General features: G+C 51.5%; 1 protein-coding gene across 1 annotated transcript; it reads right to left on the minus strand.

The window, feature by feature from the left end:
* Positions 1-1,905: 1,905 nt before the first annotated feature.
* Positions 1,906-15,116, minus strand: best2 (bestrophin 2). The gene is made up of 10 exons (XM_039772634.1): positions 14,774-15,116; positions 9,362-9,607; positions 9,152-9,246; positions 8,842-9,075; positions 6,683-6,837; positions 6,459-6,536; positions 6,185-6,337; positions 4,719-4,799; positions 4,203-4,357; positions 1,906-3,700 (listed from the first exon to the last, which is right to left on the minus strand). Exons 2-10 carry the CDS (start codon positions 9,511-9,513, stop codon positions 2,809-2,811), a joined length of 1,995 nt encoding a protein of 664 aa, XP_039628568.1. The 5' UTR covers positions 9,514-9,607; positions 14,774-15,116; the 3' UTR covers positions 1,906-2,808.
* Positions 15,117-15,359: the final 243 nt, after the last annotated feature.

Here is a 15,359-nt window from a genome sequence, read left to right on the forward strand (position 1 = left end):
ACATTCAGTAAATTTGTCACAGCCAGCGAGGTCCAGTCCTTTATGTTACTGCAGTTGGCAAATCTGACCCATCCCAGAGCTACAAGTCTCTTCTTGTGACTGGCGTAAGACCAGCACGTGGCAGCGTTTAGACTGTGAAACTGAGGTGAGTGCGGAGGTCCGACTGCGGCCCACGACAACGCTCAGAGGCCAATGTTATTCACCGGTTACCTCGGTCAGCTGCACTCGCGCCCCCCTTCCTGCCCCCTGGCAGAGCTGTGCCCCCTCTCCACATGACATCTGATTCGCTCTTCACTAAAATGGAGTCTTGAGACAGTCGGGTTCTGTCAGCCCTGGAAGACCACCTCAGCCGGTAATGTGTATCTCTTCATGGTGGGACCTCCAGCCCCTTTACTGGGGTTCCTGTTGTGTTCTGGACTGCAGATGGTTAAATGCCAGCTGTGTGGGGTCCAGCTGATTGACTGGGGAGGGGCATCTTGGGAAACAAGGAGAATTAGAGACCTTAAAGGGCACAGGACTGGCATCCACCTCTTAAGATGGCAATGGTCCCCACCTGTACAGCTTAGCCCACCTGGATTGTCCCAAAGTATTCCCCTCGTGGAGTGGCAGGGTCCTGCATGCTCCCTCTGGCCAATTTGTATTTATTTCCAGATTCTTCCATCGAAATGGCCGTGTGGAGCCTGGCATCTCTGTTAGCCATGACCTACCCATCAGTTTGGCGAAGTGGGGCTACAGAGCGAGTTTGTAGAATTAGGGGCAGCAGCCCTGCACTGCCCACCACCAGTGGTCACCATCACACTTTTCAGGTTCCCTTGTCATCTGCACATCCTCTTCCCACAATGAGGCTTCTTTGGTTGGACAAAACGGACCAAGAGCTGGCCAAAATAACCCCCAAAACGCACAGTGGGCTCATAAGGGTGAATAATTGCCTTGACCGGGGCTCAGAATTATGTAATTAGTTAAACCCAAGTCTGTTTTCAGGGCGGTGTGTCATTAATTACTCTGCTGCCACCTGGTGGATGGAAAAAAAAAAATCATTTTCACGCAGTCTGACGCTATGATGGTAACTCATCAATATTCATGAGTAGGGTGGAGTCTTGAACCAAAAACCCAATAGCAAACAAAAAGATATAAAACCAGTTTTAGAAGTGAAATTGGACCATGGTTCAAAGCAAGCCATAATGGTGATGATGATGATGGGGCATCAGATATCCATACGGGCAGTGAAAGTGACACCTGCTCAGGTGATTCTAATCTGTCCAACTTCAGTGATGTTCAAGTTTGGCGTCGGCGTCATCCGCTGCCGACTGTCCTGTTTAAACCGGCAGTAGTCATAGAGATGGCCATTGATTACGATGATCAGCACCATTTATAATTTCTCGATGATAGTCTGGCAAAGAAAAGGTCAAAGTGAGCCAGCTGCTCGTCGACACCGACGTCATTTCGGGATTGTTCCACCTGCTGCTAGTGCAGGGCACAGGGGATGCCAAGATGGCACTGCTCCACAAACTGTTTGCTGCAGCCACCGACTTTCAGCACAGTGATGAGCGAGTGTCGTTTCTCACTCCTTTCACACAAATGAGGAGTATGATGAAGTCAAGCACCAAATACACAGATGTCCCCGTGTCCCCATGTGTGACATGCAGATTAATGAAAGTCTCAAGGGTTACAAGCAAAGCTGGCCGTTGATACAGCACATCACATCCAAGTGGACGCAATGCGGATCGTCCTCGGGTACGGCTGGAACTCGATACTCGCCACCCCACCGGGTCCCTCCAATGGTGTAGTCAATATGGCGTCACTACATCATCATCATCTGTGCTGGCACCGGTGTGCCCTTTGCTTGACCACACTTACTGTGTAAGAAAAATGGCACCAGCACAGCACATGTGATGTCACCCCACCTCGATTAAGTTTGAAGGGTCCTGGGTACTCAAATTCCTTTACTTTTTTATGTGGAAGGTAAATAACAGACTTATGAGTGGCATTTTGCTTTTGCCCATGCCAACCCCATTTCAGTGATGCACAGGGGTGTTTCAGTGCCCCCTGCATCTTCCGGTGTACTCATTTGGCTCCCATCGCCATTCGCATGACCCGCCTTTAAATAAAAAAAAAATAAATATTGTAATTTTGACCCCCACCGCCCCTGCACCTTGTCGCCCACCGCCAGCTGTACCATGGATGTCACCAGACTTTTACAAGAGTGACAGTTTATTGTATCAAAAATTGTCAGAAAAACCAAAACAAAAAAGTGCAAAATTCTCCTGCAGTCCTTACAGAAGGAAAACCCTAATGGCAGGTGGGCTCTGGCGCCCCCTTGTGGCTGTAAAAGCTGCCTATCTATGAAGCTGCCAGGACCAGCAGTATAGCACCATCTGCAGTTTGTGTTAGGAATTGCAGTCATTTCAAAGCAAAAACCCACCTTGTTCATTTAGGGTCTTCAAGCTGACCCATTCACGTTAAATTAAAATCGGCTTCTTCATGGCCCGTTAAAAGAGGAGCCCACCATGTTGTGTCCCGAAAGCCAGCAGGACATTCCATGGCCGAACCATCACCTCTGTCCTTTAAAAAGTCCTTGTTCTTGGTGTGGTGTACGAGGACAGACCCAACCCAAGACCCCTCAACCCAAGACCCCTAAACCCTGATCCATGTAAAAAGGGGTTCAGGGGTCCGGAGGAAACTACAGTGACTTCTCTCCAAGCCACACAGACCCCCATTGATACTCCGTCCATTCACTCGGTAGGTCCGAGTCCATTTAAAAGGTGGGATGCCAAACCAGAACAAGACCAGGCCTTTCACCCCCTCCATCTAATAAATGCCATTTTCTGCCTCCAGGGGGCAGAAGTGTCCATCACAAACTGGCAGCGTGACGCTGAAGTCTGAGCCCATGCTGGCACTGCGGAGGCGCAGGCTGCTCTTGTCTAGATTTGTCCACTGAGGGGGTGGCGCTGGTGCCAGCGTTGGCGGTGGCGGCTGTTCCTGCACATTATAATGTCCACCACTAGGGGTGAAAGAGAGCAGCGTCTCACTGGCTTGGAGGAGCTTCTCCTGCTGGGCCACAACTGCGTCCCTCCTGCTCGCTAGCTGGTTCTGCTGATTCTGGAAAGCCAAGAAGTCCTGGACAGAGCTATCGCGGTGGGCAACTGGCTGGGCAAAGCTCTCGATCAGCGTCACAGCCAAGCCGGGCTTCTCGCCACTGACGGGCACCCGCAGCAGCTCACTTTCCAGCTTCTCCACTGGCGAGTGAATCAGTTGGTGGCCTTCCTCCTCACCGGTAGGCTCAACCGTCGCCACCTTGCCATCCTGCCCATCGCCAGCACTGCTGGGCACATGCCCATCTGAGGCAGGCTCGCCATCCTGGGTCTCGCTGTCCGTTCGCACAAATTTAATGGTGTTGATTGGCGGGTGCTGGCTGTAGGCACCACAGCTGCAAACTGTGCTTTGGGTGTCCTGGCAAAGGCACGAGTACATGGAGCCCCCCTCGGAGCCGGAGCTGGGGTGCCGCTTGAGGAGCTGCAGGCGGCGGGTGGTGGAGCGGCTCAGGGCACTGCCGAGGGTGGCAGGCGACGGGGCGGCACTCAGAAGGCGATTGAAAAGTGGCAGGTTGTAGTGGAGCCCGGGCACATCGCTGCAGTCCTGGTCCTCCATGTTCTCATCGATGTCCTCCAGCGGCTGGAAGTGCATCTCCTCCTTTGGAATTCTGGGAAGGGGGAAAAGAAAAAAAAAGGTCAGCAGAGAGCCAGGCACACTGGCACCACACGGGTCCACAAGTGTGTGGCACCAGCAGTGGGTCACTGAAAGGTCTGTATGCAGCCTGGTGCCTCCAGTGTGTGCCCACTTTAGTGGTAGATACCCCAGTGGGTAGAAGCTTTGAAGCACCCACTAAACATGGTCTGTGGCAAAGGATGGGAGGATTTTTACTTTTCACTGGTGCCATCTTAGATGCCATCCAGTACTGTACAGGACGGACACAGTGACAAGCCAAGCAGTGTATTATAGGGCTTCAACCTGGAGAGCCCCCAGTGCCCATCACTAGCAGTCGCATAAGGATGCCAGCTTACCCAGGAGTATAAAAATCATTCTGGCATCCATGCAGTCCATGGCTACGAGAGACGGTGCCAACAGCCTTACACTCCCACCCTCCCATTTAGTGCCAGCCAGGCTTCAATGGGCACCAAACCCAATCGGAGGAGGAAACTCACGTCATGTCAAAGGTGGAGCCCTGGAACGAGGGCTTCTGCAGGACGAACACGGTGGCGGCCGTGTAGGGTGGCCTCGGGTTCGAGTCGTTCCAGTAGCGGTCTTTCTCGATGAGCGGCAGGTCGTCGTACATCTCGTCCACGGCCATCATGGAGACCTGCGGAGTTTAAAAGTCTCGTCAAGGTCATTCCCTGCCCAATGGGCCACTCAAACTTGTCCCAAATTACAAATGACTTATGGTGGCAGAGGACAGCCGTCCATTCAAATGCCAGTTCTGCCAATGGCCAGTGCCACCACCCTACCAAAAGTCTGACTTCAGCCACAGCCTCCTCCCCTTGGCATTCAGTCCAGACTTGGCTTCGAGGAGCTGCCAGCAACTAGCAGATATGTTCAGATTCAGGTGGCACCAGCATTGCCACTTAACGGATAATTCTGACCCTCGCCCCTACACTGAACGCTGGCCCTGTTGGCACCAAGTGCCTTTTCTCTGCCCACTCAGGTAATGCAGTCTGACTGACCTGGAAGTTTCGATCGATGAGGCGATTGATCTCAAAGTCGTCGTCGTCTTCTCCAAAGGGGTTGATCAGCTGCTCTGCCACCTGAAGCACACGAGAGAGAGAAGAGGGTGTTGGCACAGACTTGGGGTTGGCGCTCAAACCACGACAGAATGCAGTCTTGTGGAAATCAGATCAGTGGAGGCCATTCTCATTGGGGCACCTTCCAGATGGCTGGACCCCTTTATCCCCATACCGTCAAGTTGACATGGGGGTCTCGTATTTCAGTACCCAAAGCGACGACTGCCAAATCCCGAGCTCTGCCCTTCTAACTCCTCTCCTCCCCACCACAACACGTCGGTTTAGCGTTCACCGCCCCCCCGATTCATCTGTCCATCTCACAGTCGTATCCCACTCATGAAGACCACCCGAGATACTACAACTCCTCCACTCAGAGAGGACCACAGCCTCAGATTTGGAGGGGCCAAGCCTCACTGCTGCCACTTCACATGGGGGTCACAAACTGTCCCAACGTTTGCTGAAAGTCACAGAATCTGCAATTCAAGGTCCACCCAACAGGACCTCCGCCGCTCTCTGGCTGCACCTCGATATCCCGTCCACGACGATCACAAACCAGACGGCCCTCCCCGTGTCCCCCCAATCCACCGAGAGAGGTGCCAAGGTTCCCCTCGACTATGCGGGCGCCGTTCTCATTCTAAATAACCTTTAAGGGCCCAGGACCCCCACAGAATCTCGAAGTCCACAACCCACATGTTGACCGACTGGGCCGTAATCCCATAAACCCGGGATGGCAGCCCCCGTATCCTCATGGGGGTCAAGCGCTGCTCAACCCCTTTTGCCCCTCCTGGTCCCGACGCTCCATGACTTAGTGGGGTCTCCTTTCCAGTGGCCTGGCTTAAGGATTCGCAGGGAAGCAGAGGACTGTGGTGCCCCCCCCAATAGTTGGGGGAACCAGAGGGTGTGCTGCTTATTAAACGTGGGGACCACCACCCCAGGGGGGCACTGCTCCAGACATCCACACAAACACATTGAAATCGAGTGCCAGGCTTTGAGAGCCCAACAGTGTCCAGAGCTTTCAGCATTCCTGGGCCCTTGGATGGTATGAATGGGGGTCTTCCAAGGAACAGAATTCAGGCCCCCACAAGACACCCTCTGGACCAGGATGGACCAAGTAGGCCAGAATTCAACAAAATGTCCATTTGTACACAGGTCACCTAAAATGTGTCCAGGGCAAGGTGCCACCTGTGGGCAACCGCATCATCACCTCACCTTCTGGAAACGTTCAGCCCTCGGACCACCTCAGCCAAGGCTTTTTACCTCGCATCTTAAATTGCCGAGGTCTCGAGGGGCTGCTCTAACAGAAGGTGTGCCCTGCGCCCAACACTAAGAGACTGGCACAGTTCCCGTCAAGCCTCCTCGCCAGTCCACTCCACTGAAGACAGATGCCCCCCCCGACTGCCACCACTCACCTTGAGCCAGCCAGCGTAGAAGAAGAACTGCAGCAGAGTGAACACAGGAACGTAAAGGTCGAGGTCGTGGCCCGGGTAGCCCCTGGTGGGATCGAGAAACTGCCTTCCGATGAGACAGGCGAAGAAGAAGCTGTAGACGGCAATGGTGACCACCTGCAGGGCGGACAGGACATAAAAAATAAATCTAAACAGGCAACTTAAATCAATCAGCCCACGACTTCCCTGCCACAAAAGGTGGTGGGTGCCCACCGGACATTTAGAGGAAGACCCCCACCTGCGTGTATACAAGAGGAACGCTGATCCAGTCGTAGTGAAAGAGCATGCTGCAGTTCCCACGGAAAACGTTGAGCTCCTGAGTTGAAAAAGGAGAAAAGGGAGTCAAGAAACCCGTGTGGCATTGGAGGGGGCGAGGGGTTTCTGTCACATGGCAACACCACCCACCCACACAGGCAGGCGAGCGGGCCCTTCAGAGTGGTCTCTGATTTGGGATTACTCTACCTCCAGCAGCAGCTTGAGCGCCTGGTCATCTCGGATTCTGCCCTCCTTACGAGCGATGGCTGCCAAATTGGTGAACCACACACAGGGTATCCAGTACTTGTTGTGAGAAGAGCGCAGACCCTCGTACTTCTTCCGTTCATCTCTGGTCATGAACCCTGTCGAGACACGAGAATGAATGATCAGACCACCCCCCCCAAAATGGGCGTCCCCTTGGTGGGCCTGTTCGTTTTGCACATACGAGGACCCATGGAGAACTGACTTGGCAACACACCACAGCTCTGCCCTAGCATGGGTTGGCACAAAAGGCAGAATGCATCGAGACGTAGTGGCAGGAACGTGAAGATCTACAAAATGTCCATTCCTGTCACGTGTGTGAAAACCGATGAAGACAAGAAAATGTACTTCTGCAATTTCTTAAAGATTTGCCATCTTAACCTGCGCAGCTCCGCTCGGACTCGCACGCTTTCGATTCCATGCCCGTCCGTGTTAAGACTGCAGTACCAGAAACGTCGGACATGTACCACCCCCCCCTTCCTACCCCGACCCCCCTCCCCCAAGCCAGTTCACCCAACCTGCATGTCTTTGGACTGTGGAAAGAAACTGGAGCACCTGGTGGCACCACATGGACACATGCCAACTGCACACAGAGAGCACCCTGGCTGAACACAATCAATGGGACAGGCGGGGGGGCACTGGAGCCGAGTGGTGTTGGCACCGACTACTAAGACCCGGCCTGGTCAATGGGTCAAGTTTGAGGATATGCAGGTTCAGGTCATCTCGCCCCCTAAGGGCCCCCCAGTGCACAAACATCTCAAATCACACGAGACGCCATCAGCCTCGTGTTTAGAGGGCGAGTGCCACCCGCGAACAAGAACTCCGTCACTGATTGGCCATCGCGGGGTTACAGCACAGCAGCACCTTTATATTCAGGTGCTTCAACTGCAAGGTTTGTGCGATTCGTTATTGTAGGAAACTGAATATGAAAATTAATGTTTGTGTCCCTTTATACATTTAAACAAATTAGTCACACACAACTGAAACTTCTACGTTCTAGCAATTTGCTTTACTTTAGCACACATTTTACAGCTCCTTGAATGGAAAGACAAATCTTCTTTCATGTTCCAACTAAGTGATTACCCGAGGACGAGTCGCGCAATGTGCGTTCACTTGTGACGGCATGTAAAGGAGTAGCCGTGCCACCCGTCTACGTAATCAAAGGTGGACCTTCGTGTTGACTGCAGTGCACCAGCTGTTGGAATGTGGGGTGTAACGCAAGTAAGTAGTACAATGAATTGTGTTTGCTATTTCAACAGACAAAGTAAGAAAATGCATTGTACTTGTCATTCCAGCAGAGGGTGCATCTCACACACACACACACACACTGCTAGAAATGTTTGTGATGTGCCACCTGTTGGAATACATAGGTCTACTACATTTGGAATGGCATTCATGAAAGCAGTGTTAATGTTTGTGATGCACCCTCTGTTGGAATGACAGATTCACAGACATGTGCCGCTTTGGTCAACATTAATTGCTTTAAATGTGCTTTAAAAATAAATGATTTGGGGGCAGTCAAGGACCTCCAATATACAGGTGTGCCTCCAATCCAGCATGTCCCATATCGGGGGCCACAGCACCACAGGATGATTCACCTAGACGGGAAGGCACTCAGGATTGCGCTCAATTCAACACTCACACACTTTGACGATCGCACTAACTTCACAGATGGCGGGCAGACCTCCATGGCACATCAAAACTGGGTGGCGATGCCACAGATGCTGCTCTAAAATTAATTCAAATGACCCTGAAGAACCAAATTGATTTATATGGGCGGTCCAAAACAATCCAATCAAAGTGACTCGGACGCCCACCACCAGCTGCCATGTTCACTGGACCCTCTCAGCGAGTCTTCACACACAGTCCTGCACCGTACCCTAGACTGAGTGGGTTTGGAAATCGGTGCCATCAAGGTCCATGTGACGTCCCAAGTGACACACAATCAGTACAGCGGACAGTCATTCCACCACAGAGGGGTCTCTCTGGCTTATTGTGCACTGAAGCCCGTTGCCTACCGACTGACCACGCCCCCTGTCTACATCACGTGGCCCCGCCCTCAGGCTAGCACATCGTGGCTCCACCCTCAAAGATTAAACGCTTACCCGCCTCGACGACGTGGTCCATGGTGGGGAAGCGCTTGAAGACCGCCGTGCTGACCGAGCGCAGGATGAGGAGAGCCGACAGGCTGGCGTAGCGCGTCAGTGTGCGCCTCAGGAGGCGGCCCCGCTCGTCCCCGCCGTGCACGGTGCCCGAGATGACGCACATCAGGCGGTCTGGCATCGGGATGGAGGTGTACTGGTTCCACCAGCGGTTCACCACCAGGGTGACATAGAAACCTGTGGACAGAGGAAAAAGCGCCTTGAGTGTCTGCCCACAAGGGAGAGTAAGCGGGCCAAGGAGACGGAGACTCACCAAGAACAAAAGACATGGGGATCAGGTTGGCATAGTGGTCGCAGTAGAGGGCCACCTTCTCGAAGTACCGTTTCTGGTCGTCAGTCAGGAAGAACCTAAAGGAGACAAAATGATATGGAAGGCACGTTTAACAAGACAGCCTTCAAACAGTGACGCTATTTGGAAATAGGTGGCAGATGCCACTTGAGGGCACCACTTCTCAGGCCTCACCTGTAGCTGATGCTCAATGCCACGTAGGTGAAGAAGAACGCCAGGAACTCCTTGTAGAGCAGCTTGTAGATGCTGCCCTTCCATGCCAAGAGCAACTTGGAGAAGCCCAGGAAGCGGGCATTGGCTACCCTGGCCGTGTAGGTGACAGTCATGGTGGCACACTTGGCAAGGTCTGCGACTTCAGTCAGCCGGCAGCTGTAATCTTACGAAGACCTAAGCTGGGAGGCAGCGTTACACCTTGGAGGTCTGAAAAATAAACGACAAGCCACTTGAATTTGGGTGGCAGCTGAAATCCTTAAACCCGGCGACCCACCCGTCAAACACGCCATCGGAGCTGAAGCACTTGCAGGAGACTTAATACTCGTATGATGCGCCCCTCCATTTGACTGCCCACACCTACCAAAAATAAAAATAAAAAGGCACAGGGCGGGCACCAACCCTGGACGGGACATCAGTCTGGTGCAGGGCACTCACACAGCTGGCCCCTGAAACTGGCTTAAGCCGACCGATGGGCAAGGGGGAGGGGCCAGGAATGGTGGGGGAGGGGAAACCACACACCCCCCACACACTGAAAGTGTGTCGAGACCCCGCAAATGCAATGCTGCCTGTGGCTGACCAAGTCCAACTTCTTAGCTTTATTTCGTACAGTTGCCTGGGGTGCAGGGTCAGCGTTACGTCACAATTCAGAATTTGGGCCGTTTTAATAATACGCTTGTTGTTTTTTGTTTGTTTTTTTTTTAAATATAGCGCCTTTCCTGTGCTCGTAGTGCATCACAAATGTTTAAAGAACAGAAAAGCACTAAAGACAAAGGAAATTCAGAATTATACTAAGAAAACAGGAAGAGACAAAGCCACGAAGAAATAACCCGACTTGCGTTCGCCTGCAGGTGGAGAGAAATCACGACGAGACGCTGCAACGACACGAGCGGACCGCGCCAGCCGCTCTCGCCCAACGCTCTGCCATTCCGGGGGGCTTTCCCCGCCCATGAAGAGGACCCCCTCATAAGTCTGACATTCAGGTGTAGACGAATCACAAAGCAGACTCTTTTTAGCCACACCCTCCCTCTCTGCGATGAACGACGTGAGAGGTGACCTGGGATGTGATGTAAATACAGACATTGACAAGAAGTTAAGCCTCACAATGATGCGTACACAAATTCCGTTAACGACATTGAAATGACCGGAAAAGTTTTTTTTTTTTTTTCTTTGCTTATTGCACTTGTGGCAAAATAAACACGTCTGTATTTTTACAAACAAGGTTGGAAGTGCATGCACCGCATCAGGTGTTCTGGGATCAGCCTAACGGTTTTGAAAGAGCCGACTGGGGTGGGTCGGCACATGTGTGCTGGTCCTGCCTGTGCCTGATGAGCTTCCTTGCTCTGAACTTTTAAATTTACTTCAAAAGAGACGCTTCTGTCTCTTAAAATTACCAGCTGTGCTACCCATCTAAGTAACCAACGTAGACCTGGCGTTAACATTTGCAGTGCACCGTTGTTTCTGGTATGCATTTTGTAATTCATCTAGTAATAAACTGCACTGCATTTGTCATTTCAACAAACGGCACATGACAAATATTGGCACTAACAAAATGCATTAATGACAAGATGTCTGCTGCTACTGTATATGCCATTTGGTTTGGGATTCATAAAAGCAACATTAGATGTTTGTGTTGCACCATCTGTTGAAATGAAAAGGGCAAGGATTTTATAACTACAAACTAGCTGTGCTACCCGTCCAAGACTGGTTGAAATCTAAGCCAAAGACCCCAGAGTTAACATTTGCAGTGCACCATTTATTGCAATGCATACAGTAATAAAATGCACTGCATTAGTCATTCCAACAGATGGTGCATCACAAACATTTGTAGTCATAAAATGCATCACTACAAATGTCTGTCAGTTGCTATGGGATTTCACAAAAGCAGTGCTGGTGGTAGGTTATTTTGCACTGTAGGCCAAGCTAATTAGTGTGCCAACTGTTCAGTAGCTAAACCATGCTGCTTAAGGATCTGGGCCTAATTCGCTTTAATGGTGGCACCAGCCCTGGCCATTTGTTGGAATGACAGACATAGCAACCATATACGGATATTCTTGCCACCACTCTGGAGCTCCAGGTAAGTGGAGTTGACTCCATTGGGCAGCTCAAGTTGATGGAGTTGGAGCCAATAAAGTTTACCTGCAGAGCCCCGCCCAGTCACAAGTGAGAGGATTAGCCAACTCGAGCAACGTCTATGAAGTCAGCTCCACCTACCTGGAGCTCCAGGCTGCAGAGATACCAGCATCGGTTTTGTGGGGTGGTGTGTGAGACTTTAAAAAAAAAAGTATTATATATATCTACAAGTCAAGTTGAAGAGGCCGCTCTCCAGCTGAATCTGAAACAGTAAACGAGTCCGTAATTGACGGCGTACAGATTTACAGGAGACGTGCACGTGAGACTTGCTTAGGTTGGATGAACTTAACGCTGCGCGAATACTAAAATCGGATTGGCTTTAATGTGCAATCAGACTCCGCCTCTGCTTACACGTCGTGAGGTCTGAAATCGATCTGAGGGGACCGTGGAAACGATCAGCCGAGCGCTCCGTGACTGCACCCCGTCATCGGTGCCCTCGGGTATTCATCTGTAGCGATGCCGCTCGTCTCTTTTCACGCGTTACAGGAGACAAACAAGAAATATTCCAGCCTCATTTGCAGGCCATTGAACCTCCACTTGAAGGATCGGGACGTTCGGCTTTAGAAGAAACGTCATTGACCTTTTTCCTCATTAACCGGTTTTGTCTTTTTTTAATATACAAAACACCCGTGAGGTGTGAACTCGCAGCCTGTCCGATTTGCGTGCGGAGCCGCGGCGGGGTCTGAAGCCAAAGAAAGAGAAAGACAGACAGACAGAAAGAAGCGCAGCTCCTTACCGGGTTGTGTGGCTCCCCAGTGAACCTTATGTTGGACAAAGCGCCGTTTCAATCTGAGGCGGGTTCTTTGAAAATGTTTTAAAACTTTAATGTATGGCGGCAGATTAAGAAAACCTGAAGTGAGCCTGCGGTTTTGTATGTAGCGCGAGTCCTTTTAAAATCAGGAGGCCATCGCGATTTCCACAAATCGGTGGTCATCTTGTGGTGGTTTACCGTATCGAGTGTGCTGTGGATCTAAAGAAGTAAAAGTCCTTTCTGGATCCTTTGTGTGCTGGTCTTTTGGGTTCTCCAATTGCATCGCTCTGAACATTCGTTATTACACCTTTACATTTTTAAAAGTGCACTGGTGGCGCCTCACACGGGGGTCCGGAACCTCATCTCCCAAATATCGCTTCCTCTGCCCAGTTTAAAACTTAAGGGGTACCCGCACATTTCTTTCATCTGCACGCCACAGAATGCAGTGTTGTGATGATCGTGGCAGACTTGCATGAAGCTGGACTGATATTCGTTTAGTTGTGTCCCACCAAGAATAAAGTGGCCAAATCTGATGCAAGTGCGCCGCTGCCCTCAGCACGAATTAGGGGCTCAGCACCTAGCGCACTCCCCCGAGTTTGGGGACATCCCTCCTGGAGTCCTCGCGAGCCTGGGCTGGTTACGGGTGCGCTCTCGAAGATTAGAGACTGAAGCCCATTTTAAATTTATTTGACACACTATTAATCTCCGAGGAGGAATAGTCTTCTCACAGGACTTTTGGGGCCCAGAGTGCAGGGTCGGTTATTGTGCAGCAATTTTCAGGTTAAGGGCCCGCTGGGATAGGATCGTCTGTGGCGGCCATGGGATTTGAACCTTCCAGATACCAGTGGAGACCCCTTCGCCACCACTCTGGAAGCTGAACTGTCAAAGCAGCTCAGAGCGGTCTGTCAGTCCTCGACTTTCTCTCGTTCGCTTCAGCGCCTAATGCCCTGGCCGGGGTGTTTAATAATTTAATAAAAACACACAAGTCACGAACTACCAAAAGCAACAATGCGATTTTTTTTCCACGGAGGCGCTTCGTGTTGACTGCTGGGTGTGCAGCAGGTTATCGAGAACAACCCACCATTAAACTCAGCTTCCATCACCACAAATAAACCATCAGAACACAAAAAAGCAAACCCGATAGCCATCTTGATGTGCAAATGTGCAGGGGGTCTTCAGGAACAATTTGCAGGGGGCGTTCCTTGTGTAAAATGCACGTTACGCAAAAATCGCATCCTGTGCCTTTGAGGCTTTACGGCAACTCCACGTTCTTATGCAGCAGTCGTGCACACTGAGCCGAGCAGAAGATCCGGAGCCCTGAAAACCACGCGAAAACGTAAAGTGACGTGCATGCAATCGGCCTACGGTTATCGTTTTAACTTTTTTCTTTAACTCTGAAAGTGTACAGGTAAAAAGTCGTGCCGGCATTTAAAAAAGGACCCCCTCGGCCCAATCCCTCTTTCATTGGGATAAAAGGAGCGAGGAGATCCGGCGGTAACGTGAAATGCTGCGTGTCGATTACGACAGTTGGAGCTTCATAGGAACACTGGAGCAGCACGTGTGGTCGGGGGGTGTTTGTTAGAAACCTAAACTACCTGAAGCCCCCGATGCTCGGAAGCCCAGCGCCGTTTGTTTGTCCCGTTTCTAAGTTTTGACAAGTCTAGTCAACAGCTCGAAAAGCCCACGGGGGATCCCAGACCGTCTCCGGGGTTTAAGTTTCGGATTCGTACGACTAAACACGAATCAGCCAAAAACTCAAGGACCCTGATAGAGCTCCGGTCTGCTTCTTCGGGACTCGAAGTAGAGAAATCGGGGGCGAGGCGCTTACCCGTTCGTGCTTCAGACTTTTTTTGGTATTGAGGGGGTCATGAAACCCAGAAGCCAAAATTGGGGAAAAAGTGTAGGAAAGATCGGAGTAAGGAAGGGCCACTTCACTTGTGCCCTTGAACCCGGACGCTACTCAGTTACACCAGAAGCCAGGCCAGTCGGACTTCCAACCAGTTGGCATCGCTTGGCACCTTCTTCACGGGCGACAAAGAGTGAAATGGAGTTTTAAAAAGCTGTATGTTACAGCGGATCGGTTTGAGGTGCACTGTCCATTCACCCCCCACGGACATTCCGAGTTTTCCGGCCATTACTTAAAAACGACAAACGCCAGGAGCGAAGCGCTGAACCGGGAAGAGGCGCCGCCGCTCAGGCGGTCAAGTGAGGTGGGACATGGGGAGACCCACCTTTCAGTCGGGGTATGTCACCGACACCGTATTCGCTACAGGGTTGCTGCTTTTGGCAATTTAAGTAAGACTCGGGTTCACCTTCATTGTAGAAAGCTTTTTATTTAACTTTCAGGCAACGTCCGCGCCTAACTTCCTAATCACCAGGGGGGCTGACAGAAAAACAAACAATCGGCGCAATAACGGCGAAACGTGCAGACGCATTAATGCCAGCCACAAAACAAAGTGCTATAAACGGCGTGACGGGTCTCTTCATCTTACCTGCCCGCGTGTCCTCCTCCAGGTGAGCCAGTCAAGCTTTGGGAAAATAAAAATCATCGTAAACAGCGCATCCTAAGACGAGACCCCCTCCCCTCCAGTCTTCTTAACGCGCCCGACCGCTCGCTTTTTCGCTGTCCACTCAGCCCGTCCGCACTTTTGAATTTCTCGGAGCGCTCGTGCGCCGCCCCGTTCACACCCCCACTCACGGGGGGCGTTGGTTAGGTACGCTGGCTAGTTCTAGTTTATTCTAGGACGGATGATAACCGATGTCAAACAGATTGGAATGCGTAGTAATTTAAAACGGCCGATTCCGGGTGCGTTTTATTCTCCAGACTCCGCTTCAGTTAATTGTTGGCGTGCGTTTACCTAAAAGTCACCTCTGGGCCACTTAAAGGAACCCAAATCACCTGAGGCGGAGTGATCAAGAGTGAGATAGCCTAGCTACGTGAGGAGGGTGAGGCGCGAATACGCAGTAAAGGCGATTCATTCGCATGGGGGTGGGGATCGTCCTGGCCAATTCATCGCAATGCTGCGTTCCGTTTGGTGCGGCCGCCAGGTGGCGCAACAGGTCGCGCTACTGCCGCAC

The sequence above is a fragment of the Polypterus senegalus genome, chromosome 12 (assembly GCF_016835505.1).
Source record: "Polypterus senegalus isolate Bchr_013 chromosome 12, ASM1683550v1, whole genome shotgun sequence".
NCBI lineage: Eukaryota > Metazoa > Chordata > Cladistia > Polypteriformes > Polypteridae > Polypterus > Polypterus senegalus.

Excerpts from the sequence above, each read along its gene's own strand:
- best2 (XM_039772634.1), bottom strand. The coding sequence starts at position 9,513 with ATGACTGTCACCTACACGGCCAGGGTAGCCAATGCCCGCTTCCTGGGC. Across the intron at positions 9,076-9,151 it reads CCCCATGTCTTTTGTTCTTG|GTTTCTATGTCACCCTGGTG; the intron begins GTGAGTCTCCGT and ends CTCTGTCCACAG. Across the intron at positions 4,358-4,718 it reads TCATCGATCGAAACTTCCAG|GTCTCCATGATGGCCGTGGA; the intron begins GTCAGTCAGACT and ends TAAACTCCGCAG.